At 36.7% G+C, this 13,927-nt stretch overlaps 1 protein-coding gene and 1 long non-coding RNA gene across 8 annotated transcripts in view; one reads left to right on the top strand and one right to left on the bottom strand.

Moving 5' to 3' along the window:
- USO1 (USO1 vesicle transport factor) overlaps positions 1-13,927 on the bottom strand; it is an 89,970-nt gene that overhangs the window by 23,566 nt on the left and 52,477 nt on the right. For all 3 annotated transcript variants that reach the window (XM_077882504.1, XM_077882505.1, XM_077882506.1), the window contains one exon: positions 2,892-3,070. In XM_077882504.1, coding sequence (XP_077738630.1) covers positions 2,892-3,070 — 179 coding nt within the window. The remainder of the gene's footprint in view (positions 1-2,891; positions 3,071-13,927) is intronic.
- LOC144304077 (uncharacterized) overlaps positions 5,798-13,927 on the top strand; it is a 59,079-nt gene continuing 50,949 nt past the window's right edge. For 3 of the 5 annotated variants that reach the window (XR_013371063.1, XR_013371064.1, XR_013371065.1), the window contains exon 1: positions 5,896-6,000. This is a non-coding gene — a long non-coding RNA (uncharacterized LOC144304077). Of the gene's footprint in view, positions 6,001-9,618; positions 9,724-13,927 lie in introns of all 5 variants that reach the window. The other 2 variants (XR_013371062.1, XR_013371061.1) reach the window with 2 other exon arrangements.

Below are 13,927 nucleotides of genomic sequence, written 5' to 3'. Positions count from 1 at the left end.
GAGGGAGAAGCAGGCTCCATGCAGGGAGCCCGATGTGGGACTCAATCTTGGGTCTCCAGGATCACGCCCTATGCTGAAGGTGATGCCAAACCACTGAGCCACCTGGGCTGCCCTAAAAAGGATTTTAAAAAACATAATCATCATGCCATTACTGTACTTAACTAAATAAACAATAATTCCTTAATATCATCTAATAGCAGTTGAGTATCTTTATTGATGATGTAAAAAAAGAAAAGATAATTATCAATTTTCTAGATGACAGAAAAGTAGGAAAAGGTGACCGAAGAACGAGGGAATACTTAATATAAGGATAAGAAAACAATGGAAAGACTTAATAACAACATTAAAATATGTAAAATACCATAAGGAATGGACTTGTATTTTCCCAGAGAGCAAAACAAGGGGACGCTTGCAGGAGCTTTATCAAGACAGATTTTGACTCATTATACAGATTTTTAAAAAAAAATTTTTTAAGATTTTATTTATTTACGAGAGAGAGAGAGAAAGGCAGGGACACAGGCAGAGGGAGAAACAGGCTCCATGCAGGGAGCCCTACATGGGACTCGATCCTGGGTCTCCAGGATCGCACCCTGGGCTGAAGGTGGCGCTAAACCGCTGAGCCACCTAGGCTGCCTGGATTAAGTTTTTAATAACTAGAATTACCCAAAAATGAAAAGGATTCTCTCATAAGGTAATGAGCTTTCTGAGAGTTGCTGGCAGTATCTGACCAAAAAAATGGTATATAAGCGTATATACATGCCTATAGGAATAGGAGGTGGAACTAGTCATAACACTATCATTCCAGGACAAAATTAAAATGTTTTATGACCAAAAAACTTTTCAAAAAGATGCTTTCCCCAAATTTAATCTGTAAAATCTGAATAAAATATCCTCAAACACATCAAATTCAACTTTTAGAATTTTTGAAATCAATCATGATTTCAACTGCAAAGATGAGTAATTTCAGTTAGGATGTTATCTATCCAAATAGGACTGTTTATCATTTTTTATGCATTTTCATTTGGTGTGTAATAGAGAACTGGAAGTACAAGCAACCCTACATAAAACAGGTCAAATAGCAGAAGATAACCTGTTCAGCCTGTGAAGTCATGAATGTATCAACTACTCAATCTTTGAGATGAAGAATATATTAAATTGAATTAAAATCAGTTTATTTTGAAGTTTATGTTTAAGATTTTATTCACTTTTTATTAGTCAAGAATACTCAAAGAACCAATTTACTATGTACCTAAAATACTATATATTTTTGTTGATATTCAGCATTCTAGTCTACGTTTTTCGTGGTAAAACAACTTTACTTTTTAGAGAGTGCTACTTTCTTACATAGTACTCTAAACTATAAAATATGCGTGGACTCCTCCAGCACTTTAAATCTTCTCTGCTTGGCAAGATATATATGTTTTTGCACATCACCAGATCCTTTCACTGTCTAATCCCGTTTTGTTTTTTTTTTTTTTTAAATTTTTTTTTTTTTTATTTATGATAGTCACACAGAGAGAGAGAGAGAGAGAGAGAGAAGCAGAGACATAGGCAGAGGGAGAAGCAGGCTCCATGCACCGGGAGCCCGATGTGGGATTCGATCCCGGGCCTCCAGGATCGCGCCCTGGGCCAAAGGCAGGCGCTAAACCACTGCGCCACCCAGGGATCCCTCTAATCCCGTTTTGAAAGAGGAATTTCCTTTATTAAGGAAGTGGTATTGAGCAAAGATACCAAGTTCAGTATTTTGAAAGTAACAAAACTAACAGTCTCGAAATGTGTAATACTAACATGTGAAAATAGAAACGAAGTGGGGAGTATAAACTAGATTTTATCCATGTTCTCCTGTAGGATATTTTCCTAATCATTTTTAGGCGTATTTTATATAGCTAGTTACCTGTATAGGGTAACTATAATTTATTATCTAAATTGGGACCCTTTAGATGTGGAGGATACTATAATAGTAATTACAAAATAGATACTAGCTGGCAAAATGGGGCATCTGGTCACCCTAATTATCCAATCAACCTACATAGCCAACTCCCAGGGCACGCAGCGATATTCAGACTCCAGTTACTAGAGAAAACATCTATCTAGTTTTGAGGAAAACAACTTCAGAGATGCAGGCACAGTTCAGAGATAGTCAAAGACCCACAATAATCACCAGAGAGTGAGTAAACTGGGAGGCTCGTGTATAAAAACTTAAAGGACTGAAAAGGAATAATGAAGAAGTAAAATACTTCAAAGAATTTCATATATTCTCTGATGCAGAAATCATTTGGGATCCTACTGTCTTCACTTTTACTGTCCATCACCACAAAGCTTTCACCATAAAGCTTAAATAAAATTACAGGTGATATGTCAGTTTAACTTGTGTCAGACTCTAAAACAGTTTATTAGTCTTTGGGGGCAGGCACATTATCATTCATTTCCTAGTAGTCAGTGCCTAGCTTTCAGTAAATGTTTACTGAATTAATTTATTTGCTGAACGTAATATTCCGAACATTAAAGCTTTAAATGAAGAAAGCAAATTTTAAAAATTCAAATCAATAATCTAACCTATTATTCTCTGAGTGCAAAACCATCAAGACACTATAAATTTGGATTTGCTTTAAAAAAAATCCAGCAGGGCAAGAGAGGGGAATAAAAGATGAAAAAAACTTGCCAGTTGTTAATAATTATTGAAGCTGAGTGATGGGTGTATGTAATGGGGGTGGGGAGTCGGAGGTTAATGGCAGAGGATCTTTGAGCGTAACTGCAAATCTTTATATTAGGTTTTTTTAAGCCCATCTGAAACCAACTCAACATCCTAAATTTATCAAACATAAGCAATCTTCTTTTTGAAAGGAACATTGTCAAAATTCTTATGACATTTATGTCTAACTACAGTATACCTGTAGCATTACGTGCAGATTAGTCACTTTCTGCGCAGACCAGCCAGAATTTTCATCTCCAACATCAAACCAAGGTTTCATACGTTGAATATATGAGCCTTCTTTAAAAAAATTTTGATTGGAATTGTTGTTTTTTAACAAGTTTTGGAGCAAAATCAGACAATCTTCTACCACTATACCTGAGGAAAGAATGTAAAATTAGAGTGTTAAGGCTGATAAAACCTGAAGGAAAATTCAACCCCCAAACACTTTGGGGGGATGGCAGAGGATCTTTTTTGTTTTTTAAAGATTTTATTTATTTATTTTAGACACAGAGTGCATGCACATGTGTGTGTGTGCAGGGGAGGAGCAAAAAGGGAGGGAGAGGGACTAGCAGACTCCACTCCATGCTGAGTGCAGAACCTGAGGCTATGCTCCATCTCACGACCCTGAGATCATGACCTGAGCTAACATCAAGAGTCAGATGCTTAACTGACTGAGTCACCCAGATCCCCACAACCAAATACTTTTAAAAAGACAAATCTCTGAGCTGAGCATTTCTTCAGTATGGCAAGGCAGACAGAAAGCCTGACTCCTGATGGCCACAGACCACAAGCTGTGTGCTCTTTCTCAGGTCCCCACTGATGTCTTGACCATTCTGTTCAACTATCCACTCCCCTCAGTAACTCATATTTTTTCTTCAGATCCCAGATTAAACATCAAGACCTGATGACCAGGTTAGCATCATCATGATCCAGCTACATACTTTCACAAAAACCTGCTCCTTTTATTACTTAGTATCTGTCTTCTCTACTAGATTATAATTCATAAAGACAGGGATGTGAATGCCCTACTAGGATACAGTGACTTACTCTATATCCTCAGCAGAGACAGAGACAAGATATCAAGTCTATAATTATCAGGTCACTACTAAATATTTGTTGAATGAATCAATCATATCTTAAAAATTTTTTATTATTTTTTTAAAAGATTTTATTTATTTATGAGACAGAGAGAGAGAGAGAGAGAGAGAGAGGCAGAGACACGGGCAGAGGGAGAAGCAGGCTCCATACAGGGAGCCTGATGTGGGACTCGATCCTAGAACCCCAGGATCACACCCTGACCTGAAGGCAGATCCTCTACTGCTGAGCCACCCAAGTGTCCCGAATCAATCATATCTTATTTAATCTCTAAGAAGCACCTGACATTGTTGTCTTGCTGTCTCTTTCTAGAAACTTCCTCTTCCCGTGGTTTCTCAAACACTAACCACTCTCTTCTGTTCCTTACAAATTTCTGACCACTCTTCTGGCCTTGCTATTGGTCCTGATTTCTGCTATCCATTTATTCCTATCTCTGCTTATTAACATACTATGCTATAGGGTACTTTTATCCACACTACAGCCTACATTAGTATATTTAAGCTTAAAGTTCACCAACTAATCTCTACGAAATGCTAGTTTAACCAAGGATCTGCTTCCTCAAGAATATGACTGATGCTAGATGTTCACAGCTAGTAGGTTCCTCTGTGCAGTACACCTACACTTTTACTCCTATTAGAGTTTTATGTTTACAAAAATCAGTTCCTTTTTTTTTTTTTTTAAACTAACAGAGTTTATTTGGGGGGCACTTGAGTGGCTCAGTTGGAAGAGCATATGACTGTTGATTTCAGGGTTGTCTGAGTTCAAGCCCTATGTTTAACATAGAGATCACTTAAATAAAACTTAAAAAAAAACTTTATTTTTTAGAGCAGCTTTGGTTTACAGAAAAACTGAGCAATAAATTAAAAGGAATCCCCATATGCTCTCTCCTTCTCAGTTTCCCCTATTACTAGATAGCATTAGCATGGTGCATTTGCTATGACTGATGAATGAATACTGATATATTATTAAAGTCCACATTTTAAATTAGGGTTCACTCTGTGTTGTTTGGGGTTTGGCATATTAGTTTTGACATACATATATCATGATGTATCTACCATTACAGTATCATACAGGATAGCTTCACAGTTACAACTACTCATTTCTCTTTCCCCAAATGCCTGGTAACCATTTATCTTTTTACTGTGTTTATAAAGTTTTGCCTTTTCCAGATGTTATATTTCACTTAATATGCATTTAAGATTCCTTTATGTCTTTTCATTGCTTAAGTTTTATTGTTGAATAATAATTAATAATAATGATAAATTTACTGTCTGGATGTACCAGTTTACCCACTCAACTACTGAAGGACATCTTGATTGCTTGTAAGTTTTAACAGCTATAAATAAAGCCACTATAATATTCCTGTGTAGGATTTTGTATGGATATAATTTTTACACTCATTTGGGTAAATAAATACCAAGGAGTGTGATTATTGGATCATATCATAAGAGTATGTTTGGTTTGGTAAGAAAATGCCAAGCTGTCTTCCAAAGTGAGTCATTTTGCACGAGCAATGAATGACAGTTCCCATAGCTCTACATCCTTGACTGCTTTTGGTACTAGTGTTCTGGATTTTCACCAATCTACAACAGGTGTATAGTGCTATCTCAATGTTTTAGTTCGTATCTCCTTAATGATTTATGATGCTGAACATCTTTTCATATGCTATTTTCCATCTATATGTCATCTTTGGTGATGTTTTTGCCCATTTTTAAATTGGGTCATTTACTTATTGTTGAATTTTAAGAGTTCTTTGAGTATTCTGGATACAAGTCCCTTCTCAGGACTATATTATGCAAATACTTTCTTCCAGCATGTGGTTCATCTTTTCATTGTCTTAACAGTAAAGTCCCATGTATCAATTTTTTCTTTCATGGATCAAGTCTTTGGTATTGCATCTAAGAATAAATTACTTTGTAATTTACAAATCTACCATGCTATTTATACTAGTTATTAATGAACTATTATATAAATTGCCAAATAACTGTCCCCCCTAATCTGCAGTTTCACTTTCTGAGGTCTCAGTTATTTGTGTCAAGTGCCATCCAGAAGCAGATGATCCTCCTCCTGATTTAGAGTCAGAAGGTTAATAACAGTAGCCTAATGCTACATCACAATGCCTACATCATGCACCTCATCACAGACATCATTTCATATCATCATGAGAAGCAAGGTGATTACAGCACAATATTTTCAGAGACACAGAGGAAGTAAGATCATATTCATATAACTTTACAGTATATTGTTACAATTGTTGTATTTCATTATTAGTTGTTGTTAATCTCTACTGTGCCTAATTTATAAATTAAAATTTATTGTAGGTATGTAGGTATAGGAAAAAAATACCGTATATATTGAGTTTGGTACTATTTATGGTTTCAGGCATTCACTGGGGGTCTTGGTATATATTCCCTATAGATATGAGGTGATGACTATAATAACAGAGCTATTTTTATAAAAACTAAGTCTTTCACAAAACTCCGTGAAAGCAAGTCCTTAAGAACAGCTGTTGTTATATATAGGTAATGCATGTCTAAAAAAAACAAGAAAAGTCATTGTAAAAACCCATGAAGATCCTGCACTCCGCTTTAAGGAAACCAAAAAGCAAATCCTACAAGACGTATTATAGACATGATGTGAGAAAGATGCAGAAAGATGATGGAAAAACTCCAGTTGTTTGACTCATATTTGAAGAAAAGGTTCTGACTCTAACTCAAAAGATTTGTATATTAATGAATATTTAAAAAATTATTACATTTAACTTGAAATAAAATGTTTAAAGGTGTATATTTTAAATCCTGTTTAAAATCTGATTTAACCAGTCTGATCTCTCCAAATCAAAGGCTTCCTTACCTCATACTGCTGAACCACGTGGATCCTCATCTCCTAAGGAGGAACCATTATATCTGTCCCTTACACAGGACATTAAGTCCTCGTTAAATAAGATCTGCCATTAGAACCATCTAAAGGCTCTGGGGGAAAAAGAGAATGTCAAAGCCCTCACTGTAACTGACAGGTCTTCCCTCCACTGTGCAAAGTGAATTCTAGAGCCTTGAAGGCCACCATCATTTACAAGAAGCCACTGGAAATTATCTTAGCAATCCTAAAGAGTAGCTAATTCGACCTTGCCTTAAAATCCTATTTTCCTTGGTCACCTCTGAAAATATATGCCTTGCTAATCATTTATGCATTTCCATTTTCTCATCTTAGAATACTTAATCTTCTTTCAAACTCTTTCAAGATGCTACCTCAAACTCCCAAATGTTGGTTAATAAAACCTACTAAACCCTCAATTACTTCATGAAACATTTTTTTTCTTTAAAGAAGCTGCCTTACCCTGTTAACATTCTGAAGCACAGCCAGTTCATGCTCTCAATCCCATATATCTTAGTGTCAGAACATGGAATCTATGATCATTCCAGCCCAGTGTACTTTCCAGAGACCATAGTTCCTCTGCCTTCTCACAAAATCTCCTGTTTCCTTGAGGATCAGGCCATCTGTCCATACCACCTCTTATCACTCCTCATTACAGTTATGTTAACAAAAACGTGGTTACTACTTTGTCCACTGAAAACATTGCTGGCATTTTACTTAAAATCTTCTTTCTCTACTTTCTACCGTCACTCTTGATTTCAAAGACAATCCATCTAATATCTGGACTTCTCAGTTCCTTGGCCTCATCTTCAGAGAGAATTCTCACTCCATTACTAAAACCTCCCATCTTTCCAGCTCAAGTATTCCCAACATATCTGTTCTATGATTTCTCTGAGATTTTCAACCCATCAACAAGTTTTCTTTCTTCCTTTTTTGAAACCCCCTCTGTCTTTATTTCCTTCCCTATCTAGTTTATATTATACAGCTGTTCATTTCTTTACTCCGTAGATAACATACTAAGTTCTTGTTTTACTGTCTTTTCATAGCACCTCCTGAAAAACACACAATCCTGTGAAAAATTAACTGCTTGGCTTTTTATCTATATCACCTAGGCAGCTGAATATTGGAAGGAGTGGGGGGACAGAATCACTTAATCAAGCAGTGCTGTAAAATCCAGTGAAAACCCTCAAAAAGGGCCTTTATCCCTGCCTGGAAATCTTCCTCATTACAACAGCTAGCTCTCCTATTCTCCAAAAGACTTTTTACCTACTCCATAATTCTCAACTATGTCCTTCTCTTTCATTCTTAGCATATGACTCTACTTTCGTTTCAGCTCACTATCACCAAATCTGAAAAAGGACCTACATCTCCACCTGTGCCTTCCCTGTTATGATGGAAGATGTGCCTCTTTTCCGATCTTAAAAATAAACTCCTACCCCTAGTCTGGATTACATTCCTTCCTCCTTTTTTAGGTATTATGTACCACTGATTAACCATCCTTTCTCTCTCGTGTACCCTCCTCCTTTTCAACTTGCTTATACTGGTTGCAGTCTCTCTCACTTTAAAGAAAAGATTCTCATAGATTAAAGGAGAATAATCTGATGATCTCCATAGATGCAGAAAAAAATTCACTAAAATTCAATATTCATTCATGATAAAAACTCTTAGCAAAAATCAAACTTAAAAAATCAAACTTAGGGATGCCTGGGTGGCTCAGCGGTTTAGTGCCTGCTTTCAGCCCAGGGTGTGATCCTAGAGTCCTGGGATTAAGTCCCACATTGGGCTCCCTACATGGAGCCTGCTTCTCCCTCTGCCTGTGTCTCTGCCTCTGCCTCTCTCTCTCTCTCTCTCTCTCTCTCTCTGTGTGTCTCTCATAAATAAATAAATAAAATCTTAAAAAAAAATCAAACTTAATGGTGAGACATCAGCATTCTTATCAAAGTCAGCAGCATTCAACACTATTAAAGATTCTAATTAGAGCAAAGAGACAAAAATGAAAAGTGGTACAAGAATTAAGAAGAAAAATGATTACTTTTATAAGCAGAATATACGATTGTCTACACAGAACGCCTTACAACTAATGGTTTAATAAGATGGTTAGACATAAGATCAACATACAAAAATCAAGTAGTGACCACTTTGAGAATGTAATGGAAAAAGATCCCATTCATATGGTAACAAAAACTGTTAAGAAGCTAGAGGTCAATCTAATAAAAAAAAGGTGTAACACTCTTGCTCAAAATTATAAAACATGACTCAAAGATCTAAAAGAAGATCTGAAAAAATTAAGAGATAGACTTAGGTTCACAAATGAAAAAGTCAATACATACAGATGACAATACTCCTTAAATTAATCTGTAAACCCAGTATGTTTCCAATCAAAATTCCAAAGGGGTTGCCTGGCTGCTCATTGGTAGAGCATGCGACTCTTTTGGGGTTTTGAGTTTGAGACTCACACTGAGTGCAGAGGTTACTTAAAAATAAAATATATATACACACACACACACACACACACACACACACACATATTTACACTTAATATATAGAACTTGACCAGCAAACAAATTTCATTCAAATGAAAGAACAAAAGGAAATGGCATGCTAAGGCAATTGTGATGAGTGCTTCATAATTCATTCAGATGACCAAAATATATTTCTCAGATTTATTTGATCTTCATCCACAGTTCCTGAAAACACTTCAGAGCCATAAAGGTGAAATGGATATACTGCTATTAATGAAGGTGATTTTGATCTACCTCACTGAAGGGCAGGCAGGACCAACCATGTGACCACAGAGTTGGAACTTTCAGGCCCCCCAAAATACTCCTCCCACCTCTGGGGAGAGGGGTAAGGCTAGAGGTTGAATCATCTAATGCCTGATGACTTAGTCAATCATGAATTTTTAATAAAGACTCCATAAAAACCCAAGACAGTTTTTCACTCCATCTTTTCAGAGAGCCTCTACACTTAGGGAACCAGAACGCTTCCACCACGTGTCATTGAGCTGGGACTCAAGCTTCTTGAGGATAGAAGCTCCTTTGTTTTGTAAATTTGATACGGTGAGCATTTATTACTTCTATAATTAATAAATAAATTTTATATTAAAAAGATTTTATTAAGAGTACCGTTAGAGTCATCTGTTCGGGTATAGGGGTCTTTCATGACTGTAAAAATTTATCATGGGTTAAATCTTATTTTTATTTGCACTCTAGGTCAGAGTAGCAGTTACTAGTTAAGCTGTACCAGTTTTGAGGTAAATGTGCTGCCAACCACAAGCATGTGAGGCTGGGTCTTATCACTGAAGGAGGCCATTCAAATGACTTTCTCAGAGAATCCATATCAAAATGACTTTGCTAGAGTTCCCGCATAACTATACGGAAAGTATAATAACTTTGTCTAGAATATATTTTGATGTGAGAAATCTGGTCCAAATTGTCATTTTTAATGAGTCAGTTTCTTCTGATTTTTATTTTTATTTTTTTGTAAAGATTTTATTTATTTATTCATGGAGACACAGATAGAGGCAGAGAACAAAACACTGCTAGCATTTGGGCATATTCCCTTCCTGTATATCTTTATGGGGGAAGTACTAACTATAATTTTTACTGGTTATAAAAATTCATTATAGGCATTAGAAGATCTCAAACTTCAGAGTACTTAAAAGGTCACGTGGGTTGATTCTGAGTGTATTACTAGCGGGACTTAGCAATCTGTTATTTTCCATAAGCCCTACATGATTCCTGTTCAAGAAGTTCTGCATCAAACTTTAACGTGGGGCATCTGGGTGGCTCAGCCAAGTAAGCATCTGACTCTTGATTTCGGCTCAGGTCATGATCTCTGAGTCCAAATATAAGTCTTTGTGGACAGCTTAGATTTCTTCTCAGAAGTAGAATTTTTTTTTAAGGATTTTATTTGTTTATTCATGACAGACACAGAGAGAGAGAGAGAGAGAGCGAGGCAGAGACACAGGCAGAGGGAGGGGCGGGCTCCAAGCAGGGAACCTGACGTGGGACTCAATACTGGGTCTCCAGGATCACACCCTGGGTTGAAGGCGGCACTATACCGCTGGGCCACTGGGGCTGCCCCCAGAAGTAGAATTTTTGTTCAACAGGTATAAACATTTTTTTTTAAGGTTCTGAATATATATTGCTGAATACAGGGCAAGTCTTTGGAAAGCAAGTTATTCATTTGAAATACATGTAATTAAAATGCAATTATTTAACGAAAAAAAAAAAAAGAAGCTCTTTTGTTCAGGACCTCCCCCTATTTATCTCTTCACCTGGCTGTTGATTCATATCCTTTAATAAGCCAGTAAACAAAAGTGTTTCCCTGAATTCTGTGACTTAGGTCAGAAGCACAGGTAACAGCCTGGGCCTTGACTGTCATCTGAAGGGGGAGGTAGAGGGTAATTTTTGTAGGACTAAATCCTCAACCTGTAGAATCTGATGCTATCTATGGGTAGACAGTGTCAGAACTGAGTTGAATTCTCAAATACCCTACTGCTATCTAACAATGGAACTGGATCCAGGAACCAGGCAGTATAGAGGATTTTTCTTGTAAGAGATTATGAGGTACAGTTATTTAAAAAGTGTGGTTTTCATGGAGAGGGAGACAAATGGAACAGAGCAGAACTCAGAAACAGTCCTTCACACTTATGGACACATGATTACAAATCTCATACCATCATTCAAATGCAAAACCCATGTTAATTAAATATAAAAGACAAAATTGCAAAGCCTTTAGAAGAAAATGATGAAAACTCTCTTTACAACCTTGACATAGAGAAATTCCTCCCACGTGTGCACTCTCTCCCTCTCTTAAATAAATAAATAAATAAATAAATAAATAAATAAATAAAAATGTAATCTTAAAAAAGGCCAATATACATGATTATGTTAAGAATTTAATAGAAATACTATAACTAGATGAGAAGATAATTGAAGCATGTATAATTAACAAAGAATTAGTATCCAGAATACATAAAGAACTCTTAGTAATCAACTGGAAAAGGAAAAATAGGGCAACCCAGGTGGCTCAGCAGTTTTAGTGCTGCCTTCAGCCCAGGACCTGATCCTGGAGACCCGGGATCGAGTCCCACATCTGGCTCCCTGCATGGTCCTGCTTCTCCCTCTGCCTCTCTCTCTCTCTCTCTCTCTCTCTGTCTCTCAGGAATAAATAAATAAAATCTTTAAAAACAAAAAAGAAAGGAAAAATAATCTTACATTAAAATGGTCAAGCAGGTAATTCAGAGGAGTAAAAGACCAACCAACAAAATCAGATGGCATAAACACCCATGAAAATATGCTAATCTCATTAGTTTATGAAAAGTGAAAATCTCAATGAGATATCATCTCATACCCCTCAAACTGGCAAGCAAGGATTGACAAAAAAGTGAAGAAAAAGAAACTTAAAAAAATACTGCTGATAGATGTATAAACTGAAAAAAACCACTTAAAGCCATCTGGTAATATGTGGTAAAGATGAAAAAAGTATAATTTTATTTGTAGATATACAGTGTAGAGAAACTTCATATACAAGTAGACACATAAGGACCATTTACAACAATAGTTTGCTAGCAAAAATAGATACAGCCTAATTGTCAACTCAATTAAAAAAAAAATCACGGGCACCTGGAGGGCCTGGTGGGTTGAGCATCTGCCTTTGGTTTGGTCTGTGATCTTGGAGTCCTAGGATTGAGCCCCATGTCAGGCTCCCTGCTCAGTGGAGGGTCTGCTGATCCCCCCTCCCTCCCCCGACTCATGCTCGCACGCGCTAATAAATAAAATCTTAAAAAAAATAGATCATAGAATATTCATACTACTGAATAATACATAGTACTTAAAATGAATAAACTAAAGTAATATGTATCAAGGCAGCCCCTGTGGCCCAGCAGTTTAGCACCACCTTCCGCCCAAGGCATGATCCTGGAGACCCAGGACTGAGTCCCATGTTGGGCTCCTTGCGTGGAGCCTGCTTCTCCCTCTGCCTGTGTCTCTGCCTCTCTGTGTCTCTCATGAATAAATAAATAAAATCTTAAAAAAAAAAAAGTAACATATATCAACATGGATAAATCTGAAAAACATGATGTTGGATAAAAACAGCAAGTTATAAAATTATATTCAAAAGTATACTTTTTATCTAGTTTAAGAATGTGTAAAATAATGCTATATATGGTTTATTAATATATGATATGTGTGTGTAGAATCACACAAATACATGTTAAAAGTATAAAAACAGGGGCGCCTGGGTGGCTCAGTTCGGTAAGCACCCAACTCTTGATTTCCACTCAGGCCATGATCTCAGGGTTGTGATATTGAGCACTACATTGGGTTCCATGCTCAGCACAGAGTCTGCTGGGATTCTCTCCTTCTCCCTCTGCTCCTCTCCCCACTCATGCACTTTCTCTGTCCCCACCCCCCAAAATCTTTTTTTTTTTAAAGTATAAAAACACTCACTGGATGGGAAAACAAAATCAAAATACTATAATTTTAGAGAAGAAGGCAGAGTAACGGAACAGTTACATAAAGGACTTAACTATCTGTGGCATTTTATTTCTTTAAAAAAATCTAAAACATGTATAGCAAAATGTAAATAATAGAACTGGACAATAGGTACAAGTGTTTCTTACATTATTTCTGTTTTCAGTATGTTTGAAACATTTCATGTCAACAAAAAATTGAAGAGGCTAAAAATCATTTCCTATTAATTTCCAGTTCACATTATTTCTGTTTTCAGTATGTTTGAAACATTTCATATGTCAACAAAAAATTGAAGAGGCTAAAAAACATTTCAATCTCCAGTTCCTATTCACCTCTCTCTCTTGACTTTTCCAAATTCTTTGTATGCGTTTTCTCTACTATTCTATTTTCTCACTTCTAATTCACTCCTCTTAACACTGCAATATGGATTCTGAGGCAATCATTATACTCAATTGCTCTCCCCAAGGTCATCAATGATATCCATGTTATAAATCCCAAGGTGCAGGGACACCTGGGTGGCTCAGTGGTTGAGTGTCTGCCTTCAGCTCAGGGCATGAACCTGGGATCTGGGATCGAGTCCCACATTGGGCTCCTTGCAGGAAGCCTGCTTCTCCCTCTGCCTGTGTCTCTGCCTCCCTCTGTGTCTCTCATGAATAAATAAATAAAATCTGTAAAAAATGTATTATTTTAAAAAATCCCAAGGTGCATTTCTGCCCTTGTTTGACATCTTTGCAGCTTCTAACAATGCTATCCCACTCCCCAGACCCTCCTACAGTGATTTTCC

This window comes from Canis aureus, chromosome 33 (assembly GCF_053574225.1).
Source record: "Canis aureus isolate CA01 chromosome 33, VMU_Caureus_v.1.0, whole genome shotgun sequence".
Classification (NCBI taxonomy): Eukaryota; Metazoa; Chordata; class Mammalia; order Carnivora; family Canidae; genus Canis; species Canis aureus.
The sequence above is the reverse complement of the archived record's forward strand: the minus strand, read 5'-3'. Positions and strand labels throughout refer to the sequence as shown.